This window comes from Onychostoma macrolepis, chromosome 05, assembly GCF_012432095.1.
Source record: "Onychostoma macrolepis isolate SWU-2019 chromosome 05, ASM1243209v1, whole genome shotgun sequence".
Classification (NCBI taxonomy): domain Eukaryota; kingdom Metazoa; phylum Chordata; class Actinopteri; order Cypriniformes; family Cyprinidae; genus Onychostoma; species Onychostoma macrolepis.
In genome coordinates, this window is record NC_081159.1 from 45039332 (window position 1) to 45060415 (window position 21084).

General features: G+C 35.4%; 2 protein-coding genes across 4 annotated transcripts; both read left to right on the forward strand.

The window, feature by feature from the left end:
- Window positions 1-671: 671 nt before the first annotated feature.
- LOC131541118 (single-pass membrane and coiled-coil domain-containing protein 3-like) lies at window positions 672-13751 on the forward strand. 3 transcript variants are annotated; one of them, XM_058776669.1, is made up of 4 exons: window positions 672-744; window positions 5668-5809; window positions 5926-5976; window positions 12913-13751. In XM_058776669.1, exon 4 carries the CDS (start codon window positions 12932-12934, stop codon window positions 13595-13597), a length of 666 nt encoding a protein of 221 aa, XP_058632652.1. In that variant the 5' UTR covers window positions 672-744; window positions 5668-5809; window positions 5926-5976; window positions 12913-12931; the 3' UTR covers window positions 13598-13751. The 3 variants fall into 3 exon arrangements, with proteins under 3 accessions (XP_058632652.1, XP_058632651.1, XP_058632653.1); XM_058776668.1 differs by having other exon boundaries at window positions 705-792; XM_058776670.1 differs by lacking the exons at window positions 672-744; window positions 5668-5809 and having other exon boundaries at window positions 5825-5976.
- A 6060-nt stretch (window positions 13752-19811) lies between these two features.
- On the forward strand, window positions 19812-20789 carry LOC131540831 (uncharacterized). Its single transcript, XM_058776088.1, has 2 exons — window positions 19812-20045; window positions 20139-20789. Exons 1-2 carry the CDS (start codon window positions 19836-19838, stop codon window positions 20787-20789), a joined length of 861 nt encoding a protein of 286 aa, XP_058632071.1. The 5' UTR covers window positions 19812-19835.
- The last annotated feature ends 295 nt before the right edge of the window (window positions 20790-21084 follow it).

Consider the following 21084-nt stretch of genomic DNA (forward strand, 5'->3'; position numbering starts at 1 on the left):
AAACCATTGAACAGCTAGCCAGCCAACCAGCAGAAATAATTAAGTTGTTTATTTATGATACAGCATGATATTAGCTTGTCACTTAGATACACTCTAAGAAAGAATATGTGAAAAATGGAAAAGGTACTGGTAATTTTCTGCCAATACATTATCTGTTAAGTAGTAACCCTAAAACACAAAATTCAATGTGTAATTTAAAACACCTGTGAAAAATCAATACAGATTGCTTAATATTAACACAGTGAACTTTGCCTTATTTTTACAGACTTTTATGAGGAGATGAACTCCCTTTACACTGCTTAAAACTATTTTCAGAATCTGTAGTTTTACTAATTAATAATAATAATAAAAAAATAAAACAGATGAAATGTAATTAAAATATCTGATCATAAAGATGTTCCGGTGAGTGGACACACACGCTGTTTTCTCTCTAAATGCACCAGACACTTTCCTATAAACACTCCATGTTACAAGGAAAACATTGTGCAACTCTGAGTGTGCTACACACAGGAGAGTGGGCTGGACAAACCAACTGTCATGACTCAAAGGAAAAAGTCACGGATTCAATAGCAAGTGAGAACAGGTGTTTATTAAACACAATAGAAGAGGTAGTGCAGGTGAGAAACGAGGCAACAGTAGAATAACAGGCTCGGCAACGCAGGACTCCGTGTGCAGAACGCAACGGACGAACCGCAGACGATCCTCAGAACAGGAACACAGGAACTGGAGCGAGGGAGAGAAACTGTGAGTCGAACCTGAACCTCCACAACCATCTGACAAAGACAAGACGAGGTCAAGTCAAGTCACCTTTATTTATATAGCGCTTTTAACAATACAGATTGTGTCAAAGCACTTAACAGTATCAAATTGGAGGATAGAGTGTCAGTAATGTATAATGATAAAATTAAACACTCAATTTTCAGTTAAAGGCATTTCATTATTGAATTCAGAGATGTCATTGTCTAGCTCGGTTTAGTTTAAATAGTATCTGTGCAATCAAATCGGCGATAATCGCTAGAAATTAAGTGTCCCCAACTGAGCAAGCCAGAGGCGACAGCGGCAAGGAACCAAAACTCCTCCGAGACAGAATGGAGAAAAACCTTGGGAGAAACCAGACTCAGTCGGGGTCAGTTCTCCTCTGACCAGACGAAACCTGCAGTTCAAAAGTTTATATTTCTATTTTAATTTTGTTGCAATTTCTAACAATAGTAGTATTATGTAGTTAGGTATTTTATTATATTTTAGTTATTTTGTTATTTTTGGTTGATATATCTGGGGATATATCTCTGGGGTCATCTGGGTGTCCTGGTCTCCGCTGATGGTCAGGGCTGTAGACATCATCTCTTGGTGCTGATCCACCATCTGATCGGATACGGACTGAGAAACAGAATAGGAAAGAAACAGACAAATATTAGCGTAGATGCCATTCTACTTACGATGTAACGAGTACATCGTGTGTTATGGGGAGTGTTCCCGGTTCCGGTTCATCTAATTAATGCAGCCTAACAATCCTTTAACGGATTTGAATAATAGAAGCGTATTAGTGTGTTATGTGTAAGCCAGGCTAAAGAGATGGGTCTTTAATCTAGATTTAAACTGACAGAGTGTGTCTGCCTCCTGAACAGTGATAGGTAGATTGTTCCAGAGTTTGGGTGCTAAATAGGAAAAGGATCTGCCGCCCGCAGTCGATTTTGATATTCTAGGTATTATCAAACGGCCAGAGTTTTGAGAACGCAGCGGACGTGGAGGACTATAATGCGATAAGAGCTCGCTCAAGTACTGAGGAGCTAAACCATTCAGGGCTTTATAAGTAATTAACAAGATTTTAAAATCTATCCGATGTTTGATAGGGAGCCAGTGCAGTGTTGACAGAACCGGGCTAATATGGTCATATTTCCTGGTTCTAGTAAGGACTCTAGCTGCTGCATTTTGGACCAATGTAGTTTGTTGATCAAGCGTGCAGAACAACCACCCAATAAAGCATTACAATAGTCTAACCTTGAGGTCATAAACGCATGAATTAACATTTCTGCATTTGACGTTGAGAGCATTGGTCGCAATTTAGATATGCTTTTGAGATGAAAAAATGCAGTTTTACAGATGCTGGAAACATGGCTTTCAAATGAAAGATTGCTATCAAACAGCACACCTAGGTTCCTGACTGATGAAGAAGAATTGACAGAGCAGCCGTCAAGTGTTAGATAATGTTCTAGGTTATTACATGTGGGGGGTTTTAGGTCCGATAATTAACACCTCTGTTTTTTCAGAATTTAGCAGTAAAAAATTATTCGTCATCCAGTTTTTTATATCGACTATGCATTCCGTTAGTTTCTCAATTTGGTGTGTTTCACCGGGCCGCGAAGAAATATAGAGCTGAGTATCATCAGCATAACAGTGAAAGCTAACACCATGTCTCCTGATAATATCTAGTTACTAATGAAAAGTAACGGCCCTAGTACTGAGCCTTGAGGTACTCCATACTGCACTTGTGATCGATATGATACCTCTTCATTCACTGCTACGAACTGATGGCGGTCAGATAAGTACGATTTGAACCATGCTAAGGCACTTCCACTAATGCCAACAAAGTTTTGTAGTCTATTCAAAAGAATGTTGTGGTCGATAGTGTCGAACGCAGCGCTAAGATCCAGTAGAACTAATAAAGAGATACAACCACGATCAGATGATAGAAGCAGGTCATTTTTAACTCTAATGAGAGCAGTCTCAGTACTATGATACGATCTAAATCCTGACTGGAATTCCTCACAGATATCATTTTTCTCTAGGAAGGAATATAATTGTGAGGATACTACCTTTTCTAGTATCTTTGACAGAAAAGGGAGATTTGAGATCGGTCTGTAATTAATGAATGTAATTGTTCCTCAGGGGATCTATAGTGCGCTATCTGATGCGATACTGTAGCTGACGGCTGCAAGGATACAAGATTATCTCTGATAGTATTGATCTTGGAAGTGAAGTAGTTCATAAAGTCATTACTGCTATGCTCTTGGGAAATGCCAACACCTGTTAATGCTTGATTTTTCGTTAATTTAGTTACTTTATTGAATAAAGACCGAGGGTTATGTTTGTTTTCTTCTAGAAGATATGAAAAGTAATCAGATCTAGCTGTTTTTAATGCTTTTCTGTAGGATCGGGTACTTTCCCGCCAAGCTAAACAAAATACCTCTAATTTAGTTTTAATCCAGCTGCTCTCCATTACGGATAATATTTTTAGTGATTCGTAGTGATTGCGGTATCTAAGAAGAGATTTTTGCTACATAAAATTATTTTAGTGCATTATTACTTATAAATTTCATGTGTTTCTTAATTATGTGATTTATTGTGTATCTTGTCTAGTGATTGCTGAGAGGAAAATGTTTACAAACTGGTCTTTTAGGAGTGGAATTTATACATTATAATTAAGTCCAAGCACTTAATCGCTCAAAATGATGATTCAAACTAAAAATATTATCCGTAAGCTAAGCAATCTACAGAGCCCTGCACGTGACATGCAGGAAAAACATAGTAGGCTAAATCATGCGCACAATTTATTCCCTCGATTTTCTAAATTATGTGTACTTTTTAGCAAATTGATGGAATGAATTAGTAGTATTTTTTTTTTAACACACTTAAATTGAAATTAAATGTTTATAGAGGCTTCTGTTGTGTGGCAAGATCCCTCATCATATTAAACTTACTTTGATTTTAACAGACTGAGTAAGTTAAGTCAACTCGGGCTTTATTGTTATTCCGCTACATGTGTGGACATACAGTGGAACGAAACATTGTGTCTCGCAGGACCACGGTGCTACATAAATAAACATAAATATAAACATACAACACTAGACATAAGAATAATTTTTAAATCTATACATAACTAACTTCATGAAATCAGTAATCTAACTATACATATACTATAAATAGTTGACTATATACACATAACCTGAGACAGACTATACAAGTACTTTACATAATAACTGTGCATGATATTGTGCAAAAGAGGTATTTAAGGTAAAGAAGCAAATAGTGCAATATGATTTGTGGTGCATTCACAAGTAAACATTTGGTTAGTCCTTATTAAGTTTTTGAGACATTGGCCCGGTTTCACAGACAGGGCTTAGACTAAACCAGGATTAGGCCATTGTTCAATTAGGACATTTAAGTATTTGGTAACACTTTATTTCGATAGTCCACTTTAGACATTCTACTAACAGTAAGTAACTTTGCAACTACATGTCGACTAGCAGTCATTAGAGTATTAGTAGACTGTCTGTTCAATATCTTCTAACACTTTATTTTGATGGGTCCACAACATACAACATACTGACTACGAGAAACTTTGCAAGTATATGTCAACTTATTCTACTAACCCTAAACTTACCCTACTCAGAGTTAGTAGACATGTAGTTACAAATGAATGAGAATTAGTTGACATGTAGTTGGCAGGCAATTACAAAGTTACTTATAGTTAGTAGAATGTCTAAAGTGGACTATAGAAATAAAGTGTAAGCAAGTATTTTTATAATCATGCTTAGAAAAAAAAAAACATTACTGGTGTGCATCTTGAGACAAAACAAAGGCAGTGATATATTTTAAGATCAGTCAGTGCAAGTTTATTTCAGTTGAAACAGCTCAGATTTACATTTTAGTCTAGGATTAAGCTTAAGCCTTGTCTGTGAAACCAGGGGGACGGAGTGTTAATGAGAAAGTGTCTGGTGCATTTAGAGAGGAAAGAGTGTGTTTCTACAGGTGGTTTGTCCAGCCCACTCTCCTGTGTGTAGCACACTCAGAGTTGCACAATGTTTTCCTTGTAACATGGAGTGTTTATAGGAAAGTGTCTGGTGCATTTAGAGAGAAAACAGCGTGTGTCCACTCACCGGAACATCTTTATGATCAGATATTTTAATTACATTTCATCTGTTTTATTTTTTTATTATTATTATTAATTAGTAAAACTACAGATTCTGAAAATAGTTTTAAGCAGTGTAAAGGGAGTTCATCTCCTAATAAAAGTCTGTAAAAATAAGGCAAAGTTCACTGTGTTAATATTAAGCAATCTGTATTGATTTTTCACAGGTGTTTTAAATTACACATTGAATTTTGTGTTTTAGGGTTACTACTTAACAGATAATGTATTGGCAGAAAATTACCAGTACCTTTTCCATTTTTCACATATTCTTTCTTAGAGTGTATCTAAGTGACAAGCTAATATCATGCTGTATCATAAATAAACAACTTAATTATTTCTGCTGGTTGGCTGGCTAGCTGTTCAATGGTTTCCCCGTTTTGTGCCATTCAGATGAAAGTATGTGCCTTTTTTATGCTAAATAAATTTAAAAAAATAGCAAAATTTCTTGCCTTGAGCTTTTTGAGAAAAAACCCCAAAACAAAACAAACCAAAAAAAAAAAAGCTAAATTTAGCAAAACTCTTTTCTTGACAACTGCCTTGCACCTTCTCTTTTGGTTATAAATCATAGTCATCTGTATTTAAATGCCCAGTAAGTTACCTTAGTAAGATAAAATGATCTAGCAGTTACTCATACTTTACAAACTGAGCCACAGTCATCATATAATGATAAAACAAATCACAGTGAAAAAAAAAGCATGAAGTTTGTTGCTGTGGGTGAGAAGTGATACAGACGAGAAGACAGGAGCTTGTCTTTTCAGAGGGTGTTTCCAGTCTGGATTGCCTCACTGGGGAGGTCACCAGTTTATCTTTAATATCCGGAATACCAAGAGTTACATTAGATGCTGACTCGCCACCTGAAGAGTGCCTCCGAGCCAGAAGTCTCTGATTGAAAAACTTTGGGTTAGTACTGTAACTTACAATATTTGCTAAATTGTTCCACTGCTAGAGAAAGAAATTGTAATCAGTAAACTAACTTGTTTTATAACAGAATTTGCCTCCTTTGCTTTAATTGTAAGGTAACAAGAAAGGAGAGACCACAAAGGAGTCTACAGCACCAGGTACCAGTTGTAAGTATTTTAAAGTGCTTATAACGTCTACACATTCTCACTCCCAAGCTGTCACATATTGACTTTCAATGAGAAAACTTTATGGCATTAATACGCAGACACTATGGGCACAGGAATTTTGTTCCATCAGGTTTGGTTGTGAAATAGCATTGTCTCTCATGACCACTTGTGTCATGCTAAAGTTCAGGTGTACCTTTTGAATTAAATGACTGTTCACGGAGCGACTGTTCACAGCTTCAGTAGACTTGGAATGATAAAATATAGATGTGCTTTAAATACTTCAGTACTTGTAATGTCAGTTACTTTAATACTCAGCTTGCAATGGTATCTGTTTTGCCCCACATGTGAGGTAAAATGCCCCCAGCCTGACAAAACAGTTTGCTTTATGCATTCACAGCAAATACCGTACAATCAGTTTTAGTTTAAAATGAAAAAGAATGTAACCAATAATTAGAAATGATAAAATTACATTATTTGAAAAATATTGTTAGCTGTTTCTAAATGGCTAGATAAGTAGCTAGCTGATGCTAACTTGAGGTAATTTTTAAATAGGAAACCTGGGCCTTTATGATCAGAACAGAGTAACTACAGTATGATAGTGGGAAGCGATGCCGTTGTACCCTCAAAAAATACTGTAATTTTTATTTATTTATTTTTTTACTTAAATAACTTGTACTCCCTAAATACAGGCCTTTGATAATAGAATACATAATTGTGATGTTTTGCACAACAATAAGCTTTAAAACACTTTTTTCTAACTGCTTTAAATTAAATCCCTTACTGTGAAATCTGTTTTCTCTCAGGTACGTCACCAGTGTAAGCTTGTGTGAATATTTACACATCATTCTTGTCAACATAGTCCATGGCAACAACAAAAATGTATCTTGACTTTATCTAGTTAGGAAAAATGGCAGGGGGCACTTAACGCAATGCTAATCGGCATTTATCAGTATGCAGAATACTGTTAAAATATGTTTTTCATCTCATTTTTTGGTGTAAAAATAGAATAATGATGCTGCCATCTTTCTAAAGTCATTTTTAACCCCCTGTAATTTGGCTCCAAATCTCAGGTGAAATTTTTAATTTTGACCCTCCTCTACAAAACACTGGATTACTCAGTAAATCTGTGACATTTAATATTTATGTTTGTCTTTCTACCGAAAAAAAAAGAAAAAGCGATGACCCATTAGTAATTTTAATAGAGACAAAAGAATAGAGCCATAAGCAGGCCAGAGAGGTGTAAATGGGGCACTTTGCACCACAAAACAATACAGACAATACACTCTAAAAAGGCTGGGTTAAAAAAATAACCCAACCTTAACCCAGCCGCTGGGTAACTATGGGACAGAACACGCGCTGGGTTGTTTTGACCCAAGTGCTGGGTTTAACCGTTTGACCCAGAATGCTGGGTTGTTTATTTAACCCAACCAGTGGGTCAGGTTAACTGTGTTTCTGGGTTAAACATTACCCAAACATTGGGTTATTTGTTGTCTCATTGCCTTGCTACGTTTATATTTACCAATATTACTAATAATAATAATAAATAACAATCACAAAGAAATGTAAAATTATTATTTTTCTGTAATACAAAAAATGCAACTGTAAATATCAATTTAATGAGTTTTCACATTTATTAAAAAAAAAAAAATTGAATGGGTGCTATACTGTTACACATTACACCCAATCCCTACAGACACAAATAAAATGTGTTTTGTAGATCAGTTTCTTTAAAAAACAAAACTTTGTAAACTAGGTACTGTAGATTCCTATTCTTTGTCAACATTGCAGCATCATAACTCTATGAAATTGATTATTGCCACATGAGAATCAGTCCAAACATTGTGCCATTAAACCTAAGCCAAACAAAGAGACCTACAACAGACAATACGTGACAATTAAAACGTTACAAGTGGCCAGAAAAAACTGTTGCCCTCAAATACTTCACACATGAAGACTCATGTCCATCGATATGATATACTGCATGCTGGAGAAATTCCCAGGAAGGAAGATGTTAGTGTAGCTAACATCAAGCACAAAAAAAGGACTTGAAAATGATAAACAGCCTCAAGCAACAAGTCCGTTTCAACGGCACGGCCTGAAACAATGGCGAAGGTGTGGGATGTTGCTGTCTCGTCACCAAGGCACAGAATGTACAGGAATGCATCACCGTGTTGGTCCCCACCTGTTAATTACACGACACTTAGTCTTGCAACATAACTTACATTTTCACAAGTTGTAACATTTAAGTTGATGTAATTAAATAACGTTTAAGTGTATTTTATGGAAATCAGCCAAACCATCAGGGTTTTCCTGTGAACTGGGTCTGGTAAAGGCTGCTCAAACTAAATATTTATTGTGTTACTGATTTAGGTTTCTTTCTGCTTACTGGCACTTCTTGGTTGTCTACCTAAATTTCATCCAACCAACATGGCATAAATTATGGGGTATTTAAAGTATAAATGGTTATAGTATATATATAGTACTGTGCAAAAGTTTTAGGCAACTAGTATTTTAGCCAGCTAAATAAAAAAAATGGTTTTAAGTCAGTTATTTCTATCTTCTGCTGTAGTGTGTCGGGAGGAAATATCACTTTACATTTCCAAACATTCATTTTGCAATTAATTGTAATAATCCAGTGACATTTTTGTTTGGTCTGATCTGGTCATCATCCAGTCTGTCTGGATTGGAATGACATGAAGAAACAGAATAAACTGAGACAGACTAAATCCAGAACAACTGTGGTAATGTCTCCAAAATGCTTCAAGAAACCTCCTGCAAAGCTCATGAGAAACTTTGCTCAAGTGCACCGAGGGCAAAAGCTGCATTAAATTTAAAGGATGATCAGACCAAATGTTGATTTAATTTAGTTAACAGAAGTTAATTGATAAAGAAAATCTATTTATGACATTATTTTTGACAGCATCCTCATTTTACAGTATTTTTTCACAAGTGTCTAAAACTTTTAACAGTACTGTAGGTTTGCAGGTAGGTTTCTTGAAGCGTCTTGGAGATGTTGCCATAGTTCTTCTGGATTTCGTTTGTCTCAGTTTCTTCATGTCATTCCAGACAGACTGGATGATGATCAGATCCGATCTGTGCGGAGCACTGGCTGTTGTCAGACATTCACTGGATTATTACAATTAATGACAAAATGAATGTTTGGAAATGTAAACTGATATTTCCTACTGACACACTGCAGCAAAAGATAGAAATAACTGACTTAAAACCATTTTTAACTGTTGAAAATACTAGTGGCCTAAAACTTTTGCACAGTAGGGTACAACGAGGCTAAAGGCTCCCCGGGGTAAAAGGCACCTTTGATATTATTTTCATCTAAACCACTAGATGGCACAAAAACGTGGCGTAGCACTTTGCAAAACATTCGCTTTTCAACATGCACGATTTTATTTGTCTGATCTTTGACGTGATCACATGCTGCAGTGCAAAGTTGATTCTGTGCTTACTTGATCTTATATTTTATGTTTTTTAAAATGTTGTAGATTTAAGTAGCAAATGAGAATCACTAAAAATAATGCATATATTTTGAGACAAAGGCCTTCTTTAAGATTTTCAGTTTTGCTTAAGATAATTAAAGCAACAGTTTTTAAATAAAGAAAGAATATGTAAAAGTATGTATTTGGGATAAAAAGCGGCTCTGCTGTTGGGGCTAAAGGCGCACAGTAATTAACATGATAATTAATAGATGGCTGACTTTTCCATTTGTTCACATGACATGGTTAGATTCAGATGGTAAATATCATATATTATGTTGTTATAAATATCACATATATTAAAGTCAAAATCTGACGAGAATAAAGTCGAAATATTACGAGAATAAAGTCGAAACACTACGAGAATAAAATCGAAACACTACGAGAATAAAGTCGAAACACTACGAGAATAAAGTCGAAATATTACGAGAATAAAGTCGAAATATTACGAGAATAAAGTTGAAACACTACGAGAATAAAGTCGAAACACTACGAGAATAAAGTCAAAATCTGACGAGAATAAAGTCGAAATATTACGAGAATAAAGTCGAAACACTACGAGAATAAAATCGAAACACTACGAGAATAAAATCGCAACACTACGAGAATAAAGTCGAAACACTACGAGAATAAAATCGAAACACTACGAGAATAAAGTCGAAACACTACGAGAATAAAGTCGAAATATTACGAGAATAAAGTCGAAACACTACGAGAATAAAGTCGAAATATTACGAGAATAAAGTTGAAACACTACGAGAATAAAATCGAAACACTACGAGAATAAAGTCGAAATATTACGAGAATAAAGTTGAAACACTACGAGAATAAAATCGAAACACTACGAGAATAAAGTCGAAACACTACGAGAATAAAGTCGAAATATTACGAGAATAAAGTTGAAACACTACGAGAATAAAGTCGAAATATTACGAGAATAAAGTTGAAACACTATGAGAATAAAGTCAAAATCTGACGAGAATAAAGTCAAAATATTACGAGAATAAAGTCGAAACACTACGAGAATAAAGATTATATAGTTATAATATTTTGATATAGGCTATTCTAGCCTTTTGCCCGGAATTGGAGCACGGGGAGATAAATCTCAGTTTTCAAAATCTGTCAGTTTTATAGCGGAATACAAACAATATGTAGGCTATATTGCAATAATGTGTTTGTCAAGCGGCATGTGGGTCAATCATCTTTCCGATTACAATAACGAACGACGAGACATTTTCATTATAAATTAGGCTAAACTGTTTTTTTTTTTTCATGCCTTATGATGTACCTTCACTTTATATCTTGCTATAAGCTTGAAATAAAGAGCAAAAACACATTTATAATTTGTATTTCATTATAAAACTGGCAGAATTTGAAAGCTGAGCTGTGTGTAAAAGCAATAAAGCACAAAATACTGGTTGGCTGGCGCGCTACAAATAATGAATGGAAGACGTTAAATATTATGTCCTCATTTACAGTATACCATGAATAAAACAGTTTGTGAATAGTCACTTAACGTTTACAGCAGAAAAGACAACAATATAAAGTATGTTAACAAATTTGAGTCCACTTCAACCTTTATAATGTTTTATTGCTTAAAAAATAACTAATTAAACTAATTTAAAAAAACAATAATGTATTCATAATGATCAAATATATGATGTAAATGATATTTCATATGAAGCTTTTAGTTGAACTCACTGGTATGACCTGCTTTACTGTTGGGGAATTGTAAAAAAACTAGAATACAAATGGCTTAAACTACTTAATTTAGTGAGTATACCATGACTGACAACATGTGGTTTGATACCTTGCAAAAGCCATTTTGTAAAATGCATTTTTCATGAAAATTTTCAATGGTGTTATACTGTCACTGGTATCATTTATGTATATTCATAAAATCAAAAGGTAATCTAATAATGTGGTCTAAACTAAAACGCCATCGTAGAAAACAGAACAAACTTTGCTAAAGTGATTGTTTTTAACAAGTATTAACTTAGACATTATAAAAAAACAACATTATTTTAGCTGAAGTATTTGTATCAATACTGTGTGCCCCATGTGTGAGGTAAAAGGCCCCCTTTGTCACCTCATACATTTATAAGATTTTTAAACAAAAGAAAGAACTTGAATAGCATAGTCAAGTCAGTCAAGTCAAGTCAAGTTGAGCTTTATTGTCATTCCGCTACATGCGGGGGCATACAGTGGAACGAAATGTCGTGCCTCACAGGACCACGGTGCTACATAAATACAGGCATACAACAATGGAGTAAGACAATATAAACCTATACACAACTATCCTACTGATAGATTTTGACTATAAATATAAATATACTATCTATAAAAAAGTACCTATACAAACTAAAAAATACAAACTATACAAACTATAGCCTCTCTAACTTACTGTTAACCTGGATAAATTTGTGTTCTGATTAAAGCAACAAAAGCATTCACTAAAACAGAGGAAGGACCTCAAACACCATGAGAGAATAAGTCTAACTTTAGACAACATTTTAAGTAAAATATTTAAGAATATTACATACCATTTAAGAATAATATTACATACATGCAATATTGTGGTTTAACGTTAAGGGTATACCTAATGCAGCTAACGTTACCTGAAGAAAAGAGAACGCGAAAATAAGTTATTGTTGGATTCGGCTGCACGTTTACTTGGGGAAAAAAAGACCTTAAAAGATAAATTTTAGTACGAAAAGATCTAATTATGACAAAACATTACAAAGCCACACAGAAACGTTACACAGACAGTAAGTTACCGGAACTTACCCCTGTATTTCTGACCTAACGATAGTTCATACCTTTTCCATGAGGCGTTAAAATATAAAACTTTGCGCGCACACACGCACACACACACACACACACACACACACACACACACACACAACTAATATATAGCCTATATTTATAACTTTTATATAACGATAAAGAGATTGCTGAGGCCTTTTTTGGCAAAAAATGTAGGCGGCTACTTCATTCACAGAATAACGCCAACTTTAACCCGCACAGTGACAGATCAAATACCACATTAACCGTGAAATCAGTGTGCTCTCATCACATCTTATAAAAATAGAGGTAAATAATCATATTATCATATTAATTTACGTTATAATCCTGCTTGCTGCGAGTTGCTTGACCATCTGACGGCGAGACGAGTGAAGACCCCAGAAAATTCGATGAAGAGGAAAAATAAACAAACCCAGGTGTTCAGTGGTGAAAGAACCCCTTGCAGTCATTTGACCCAGCACTAACAACCCAACTATGTGTTTACAGAAATAACCCAGCACTTTTAAGAGTGTATGATTTTAGTGGAAAGGCTTCTTGAACTGTATCTGTTTTAGTTTGGGGTTTCAGTAAGCGGGGTGAAGGCTAACAGGTTAATGCCTTTTCAATTATAGTTTCCTTAAAAATGGTTTCTCTTCTTAAGGATCCTAATATAAAGAAAAATGTGGAGTGACATCTTCTACCCTGAAAATCCTAAAAGAAAGGAGCAGCTCATCCGCAGAAGTCAAGAGATTCAAGATCTGATGAAGAACAACTTCAGAGCCACCAACCAACTGATTGATGCTATGAACAAGTACTTGAGTTGCTCCTTCGAACATATCACCCTGAACGAGAGCGCTACTCTTCGGGAGAACTGTGATGTGATGATTGGATGCATGAATATGATTCAGGCAGAAGTAGAGAAGATTGACAAGAAGCTGAAGGAGAAGCTGGAACCCACCTTGTACAAGAAACTGCGAAAAGTGTCTTCTCTGTCTTCTGTAGATTTTAAAGCAATTTCAAATGCTTTTGCAATAGTTTGTGGTATTGGATCTTTGGGATCTGCGGTTTTATTTGGCTGTTTACTTAAGAATGGAACTATTCTGGCAAACATAACAAGCAAGTTTGTTAAAATTGGAGCAACTGCATTAGCTGGTGTGGTGTTGGCAGTGGTGTTCTTGGGGATCGACATGATTGTCGAGGCCATCATTGGGAAAATTGAGGGTGATCAACTTCAGGCAGAGCTGGAAAAGTATGACAGAGCTTTGGCAGAATTCAGGCCAGCGTCTGAACAATATCAGGATAACATTACCTATGTCCGAATCAAAATTGATATTTTGAATGAATAAAAAATGTCAGGTTGAAATGTTTCTTGCTATTATAAGCTAATGTTATTACATTTTTACTTAAAAGATGCAGAAATATATGAGAATTGAAACAATGTGAAATGATATGTTGAAAAAGAAAATAATAAAATCAAATCAGTTCTCCCGCTATTAAAGGGTCATAAAACCATGGCTGATTGTCCGCTTCTTCCAATAATACAAATATTAGATCTAAAGATTTCATAAGTATGATCAGGGGCGTCATGCACTTATTATTTTTGAGGGGGCACAGGAGGTGGGGTTGACACACCAGTAGGCTAATGTCTTACTTAATTTTTCCTTTCTATTCGAAATATTCCCAGTAACTAAACTGTAAGCAAATGCATTTTGCACCTTTATATATCATGTTAGTTAATCTATAATGGACAATGGGCAAATTAGCCTAATTAGCCTAATGTTCTATTAGGGTCATTCAATGGAAATGTCAATTTTTCTCTTCCTAGCCTTTACAGAAATATTACTTGAAAAACACTTTAGGGTTACGATTTCTTTATATTTTAAAATCAAACAATATGTTATTTGAGCAATTCCACCACCTTGAACAATAATTGTTTTTTATTTAATTATATAGAATACCAAGCTTCATAAAACTACTTGTCCCCATAGCCATGTACGGAGAAAAGGTGCTTTATTTTGAGGCCCAAAACAGGGTTTTTTTCTTCCTTTTAAAAAAAAACAATAATGTATTCATAACTATCAAATATATGATGTAAATGATATTTCATATGAAGCTTTTAGTTGAACTCACTGGTATGACCTGCTTTACTGTTGGGGAATTGTAAAAAAAACTAGAATACAAATGGCTTAAACTATTTAATTTAGTGAGTATACCATGACTGACAACATGTGGTTTGATACCTTGCAAAAGCCATTTTGTAAAATGCATTTTTCATGAAAATTTTCAATGGTGTTATACTGTCACTGGTATCATTTATGTATATTCATAAAATCAAAAGGTAATCTAATAATGTGGTCTAATTTTAAATGTTAGAAAAAGAAATACACTTTAAGACATTGCCATACCAGAAGTGGACATTTCTGTAGAATGACATATCAACTATGCATAAAATCCGTCTTTTTTTACTTAAGTACCACATATGGGTGTCATGCCTTATCATATTTTTATATGACTGACTTTGTATTTAACGTAAATTTAATAAAATAAAAAAAAAAGAATGTTTTAAGTTACTAATTATAACACATTCATTGTACAGAAACACAGCAAAGGACATTTAACTTACATTATCAAAGAAAATTATCATTTCATTATCAAGACTTCTGTCTCAAAAACTCCCATTATAATTGCTGAAGCTGTTTGAACTGTGAAATGGATATCTTACTTACATCGTACACGCTTCTTCACTTTGTTGTTTCTGATGAGAGAATTCGCCAGGGAATTCAGTCAGCGAGCCTGAACTCATCTGAATGCCTCTGATTGGTCATTGCATTCATAAGCTCAACAGAATCGTGTGTGATTGGTTATAATGCGCAGAGCTGTATGAACGCGTCTGTCTCTGGCTCAGTGCCAGCCAGCGATCACAGTTTTGAATTTAACAACTGGTGATTTGTATGAAATATAACAAATATTATTCAGCCATTTTTTGTCTTTTGGAAGCTGCTTTCAAAATCCACTTGGCTCAAAAATCTGAGGGGGCACTTTGAATGGGCATGACGCCTTTGAGTATGATCATCAGGGTTCCCACGCTTCTTGAAAGTACTTGAATTTCAGACATATGGATTCAAGGCCTGGAAAGTACTTGAAAACAAACATAGGTCCTTGAAAGTGCTTCAATTTGTGAAATAAATTTAGTTTATGGCGCTATTTCAAAAATTGTCCTATATGTGCTGTCAAAGACAGAAGGAAATGGCACAGATGATTGGGGTGGAGATGAGGTAGCGTAAAAAAAAAAAACTTAGCGTGTGTTGATGTGCAGCCTAGAGTTTTCTTAAGCCGCTCCCGCTGAGTTTCTGACTATTACCGCCTGCTCCCGCAACGTGTGTGTCCCGCTCCCGCAAACATTCTATATCGTATATAATTTTGGCGCTATTAATATGCGGGTATTGAAATCACATTTGAATGAGCGCTCGCAGTTCACTTTCACTTTCGATTTCGCGATCACACACACTCTGTGTAAAGTGAGCACATCTTTACAGTGCGTGAATAATTATTAGGCACGTTGATTTTCTGATCATATTTTTTTTCCAAGCACATTTGACTAATTCCAAACCACATCGATCTTAATAACTACCCAGACAGCAAGCAGTGTCGGCCCAGATCCGGCCCACCTCTGGCCCGCATGGATTTCAGGTGGGCCAGATGTGGGCCATATCTGGGCCAACACTATGTTGCTGTCTGGGTGCTATTAATTTTGTATTTAATCATATATAAGTGATGTATAATTGTCCATGAAGGCTGGAAGTGAAAATCTCCTTATATTCATGTGTGCAGAATTATTACAGTTTTTCTCGATTGCTAACACACAATTCATGAAACAATTCACCATTTTCTCACAACTATAAACACAATCTCAAAATTACACACCAACTTCAAACTTCCAGGTCAAAATCAAATAGTTTAGTCAAAAACATGTTCTCTTTTGTCAGACTCAAACTTTGGCCTCAGATGATACACAAACCTGTCAAATACTCAGACTACGCTCCTGTCTAGAGAACACTAGTGAGATCAGTTCAAAACACTGTTACAAAAACCTCCTTTTGGGAAACAGGAATCCTTTTGCTAGTCAATGTCTGTTACAGTATACGGCATAAATAAAGGGGCGCAGATACAGTAAAACTCAGCAATAAACTTTAGGAAAAGTTTACTTTCATTACACTACTGTAAAGAGACCTTACAGTAGATGAAAAGCACTACAAGAGAAAAATTCAAAGACCAAACAACTGAACATACAGTAAATACACATTGGAATATACTGTCAGTTGTTTTACAGAAGGAAAGAAAGAAAGAAAGAAAGAATGGATAAAAGAATAAATAAATAAATTCATTCAGCATCCTCTGCCAAACTGCATTACAGTATTGGCAGTATCCTTATTTTTTATAGCAGTTTCTTATTCTTCTGAGAAAACACTTCTCTGCCTACATCCTAAAACATAACTTAATAAGAATAACATGCTGAAGTGTTGTGAAATACATACAGACAGACAGATAAGTTGTGAGTGACTCTTGAAGGACCATCACCACATCCTCTTGTGCCACAGTTTGAAGAATTTATCTTCCAGAATAGCAGTAAGTTTTAGGAGCTCATTTTTAGTCAGTCTCTGCAAAACAGACTTTTCAGGATAGGAGATGGACTAAAAATGAACTCCCAGAACTTATTGCGACATGGAGCTAAGGAGAAAATGTAGAACTTGAAAAATAAGAAAAACAGCTTAGTGAAAAGCGTGTACAGGTTAAAAGCAAATAGAAAGTCAGATTTTTTTTTTTTTTTTTTTAATTTCTTTTCTTTTCTTTATTTTTATTTTTGGCAGATTTGCACATGTACAAGGTTTAAAATATTCATGACATATTTTTAAAACATATTGAAGTTTTGAGTAGCTGCATGTTTGAGCACCTGCATTCCTCTAGGTCAAAGATGAAAAAATGGGATTTACAAAATAATTTTGACTTTATTTATTAATGAGTAATGTCTCTACTGAGAGAATGTGCAAGTTTTTAATGTTAACAGGTTTTACAGTGTTATTACAACATTTAACCACTTTTTATTAATTTAAAAATTGCTAAATTCTTTCAAATTTAAATCTTGTACAAGAGCTACAGCACTGGGGTGGGCGATATGACAAAAATATCAAAAAAGTTTTTAGAAATATCACGATTCACAATAGTATCACGATTCTTTGTCATGTTGGATTTTCTATTTTGCAAGCTGTTTGAGCAGTACAGCCAAACTAATTTCCCTATTATAAAGACAAAGCCTTTCAAGGTAACAAATTATAAAAAAGTATGGCGGATATTTAGGCCAAAGTGGGTGAAGATAAAAATCGTTGTCATTATTTCATCTTTGTTATTAAAAAGTGAGAGCAAAGATACACATTACAAATACACATAATATACAAATAAAATAAACAGTGTTATTTTCAGGTAGTCTACAATAGGTGTATTTAGCAGGAGCATTCAAGGAATTGAATGAACAAATATAAAAATAAAACATATAGATTGATTCCTATTAAAGCAACTGTATTAAAGTTTTCAGTCAAGAGTAATGAGTGATTTTTCTCTTTGTGTTTGGTGTTTTATTAACATTAAAGGAATAATTCACCCCAAAATTAAAATAGGCTAGTGCTTTATTTTTATACCTTCATTTACTCGCTCAAAAGTTGTTTTAAACCTGAATGAGTTTCTTCTGCTGAAAATAAATGCTATTTTGAAGAAGGTGGAAAACCAGAGAGTTGCTGGTCAACAGTGACTTCCATAGTATTTTTTTGTGGACCAGCAACTGTTTGGTTAGCCACATTCTTCAAAATATCTTCTTCTGTGTCCAGCACAAGAAAGAAATTACAGTTTTTTTCAACTGCTTACACACATTTTCAAAACTATGCCTCTCTTTTTCAAAACTTTACACACAAATCCAAGAATTGCACACACAAAATGCAAAATGCCTCACATCTCTTGCAAAATGAAGCACTGAATTCAAAATATCACAAACATATCTCAAAATCAAACATTTGTCTTACGTTGCAAACAATTTCACAATAATATTATATTTTTGGATATATCATATACACAGTTATTCAAAACACGAAGCTCTTCTTTCATGAGCTTCTATGTACATTTCTGTACAAGATTGAAAGTAATTGGCAGAGAGATAAAAAATTCCTTGAAAAATTAATGGTAAACATGAATGCAAGATTGAAAACAAACTTTATTTATTTATTTTTTTTTTAACTGTAAGCATTCGTGGTTCTGAATACAGTATTACACAGTAAGAAAGAAAGGAAATACATTGCTTGCATCCATTGTCACTTTGGTGCATTTCTCGAATTATCCTTACTGTAATACCGGCATGAAGTATGTGCATTTCTCAAAACAATCTGTGCAAACAGCACCACACACAATGGATTGCCTGCAAAAACTTACTCAAAACTTGACCTGTGGCCTACTTATAGGCCTGTTCTAAAGCCATGATTGGTTGGTGTTAAATAGAGAAATGAGTGTTTATGCATGTGAGGAGTTAGTGTGAAGCACTGAAGAATTAGTGTGGCATTTTAAATGGTTGTGTTTGAAAAAGGAAATCAAGATACTTCCTGTTAGATGTGTGTGTTAGATAGAGAACTGTGTATTGTGTTTTGCAAAAACTGTTTTCTGAAATTGAAAACTGAGTCAAATGCAGAGAATTAGTGTAAGGTTTTGCAGATTTGGTGTGTGGTTCTGGTGTTTGAGTGTCAGGTTTCAGAAATTGTGTGACAAGTAAAGATTTTGTGTGTAAGCAGTTGACAAAAACTGTAATAGTTTTTTTCTGAATGCTTAAACCCTAACTGTGATTCTTATAGCACAATTTCTAAAACTATTAAAACCACTCACTGAGTTTGCAAAACTAAAAGCACAAACACTGCTTTGCACTCAGTTTGCAATTTTGTAACACACACTTTTGCAAAACTGTAGGTACAATCCACTGCACAGCACTCTTTTTGCGGAACTGTAAACACAACTCACTGCTTTACACTCAATTTCCAAATGATCAACACACTCCTAGCAAAACTATACACATTTATGGCTATTATTTACACTATTTTGCCAACTGTCTGGCACACTGTCACATGGAAGAGAGGACGACAAGGACAAGGAGGTGAAGTTAGAGGAAGAGGACAAGGAGGGGGAAGAGGAGGACGAGGAGGGGAAGAGGAAGGGTAAGAAGAGTAAGAAATAGAATTACTGATGACATCAGAGCTACAATAGTGGACCATGTAATCAACCATGGAATGACCCTGAGGGAAGCTGGCCAGCGGGTTCAGCCTAACTTGAGCCGCTACACTGTAGCAAGCATCATAAGGACATTTCGAAATGAGAATCGGTTAGTACAGTCACTTTGCACTAAGATTTGTAGCACTGCCATATTCTAATGAGAAACACAACAATACCATAGATGTAAAAATACTGAAATTGTTACTTTACAGAATTGCTAGACGACCAGATGCTGGGGGCAGAGGAAGAATGTTCACTGCAGAACAAGAAACACATATAGTCAATATGGTGATCGCAAATAATTCCATAAGGCTACGAGAAATTCAGCAGTGCATAATTGAGGATGACACCACCTTCCAAAACATACACAATGTGAGCATTTCTGTATTAGGTCGTGTACTTGCCCACAACAGAATCCGAATGAAACAAATCTACAGAGTACCTTTTGAAAGAAACAGTGAACGTGTAAAACAGCTGCGATATGACTATGTGCGGGTAAGCTATAGTATCATTGGTACTGAATCTGGAAGTGCATACTGTAGTGCTGTGCATGGGCCTGCTGTGCTGAATTTGTTTTGTCTTGTCTAGAGAGTGATGGAGCTAGAGGCAGATGTCGTGGGTCATGAGCAGTTTTTTGTGGATGAGGCTGGTTTTAACCTCACTAAGACAAGGAGACGTGGCAGGAACATTATTGGACACCGTGCCATAATCAATGTCCCAGGACAACGTGGTGGTAACATAACTATGTGTGCAGCTATAAGTCAAAATGCTGTTGTTCACCATCATGCAACCCTGGGCCCATATAACACTGCACGCATTATTACATTCCTGGACACCTTACATGACATGCTCACTAATGTTCAGAGACCAGAGCAGACCAGACACGTCATCATATGGGACAATGTTAGTTTCCATAGGGCTGCTTTGGTCCGCAACTGGTTTACAGATCACCCACTCTTCACTGTACTCAACCTCCCCCCATACTCTCCATTCTTGAATCCAACTGAAGAGTTCTTCTCTGCCTGGCGCTGGAAGGTCTATGACCGTCATCCCCATCAACGCATAGCCCTTTACCAGGCAATGGAGGAGGCATGTGGGGATATTGACCAGGCATCATGTCAGGCCTGGATACGCCATTCCAGAAGATATTTTCCCCGGTGCCTTGGACTAGAGGACATTGCATGTGATGTAGACAAAATTTTGTGGCCAGACCCAGAGAGACAACACGATGTAGACTGATTTCTTTTTTTTTCACAGTGAAATTATTATTTTGTTTTGACTTGGAAAAAAACACTTGTGTTTGTTTTGATGTGTGTAAATAAACTCCAGTACTTGAAGTTTGGATCCCTCTATGTTTACAGAACTATGACAAAAGTATGACCTCAAACTGACATAGCCTACCTTGTGCACAGAGAAAGCAAAAGCCAGATGTGTTTTTTATTCACACCATCAGTGTGTAGTTGGTGCATTGTGTGCTTATTAATGTGATGGCTTGTGTTAACCGTTTGATATGAAAATACAATTTTTACGAAGG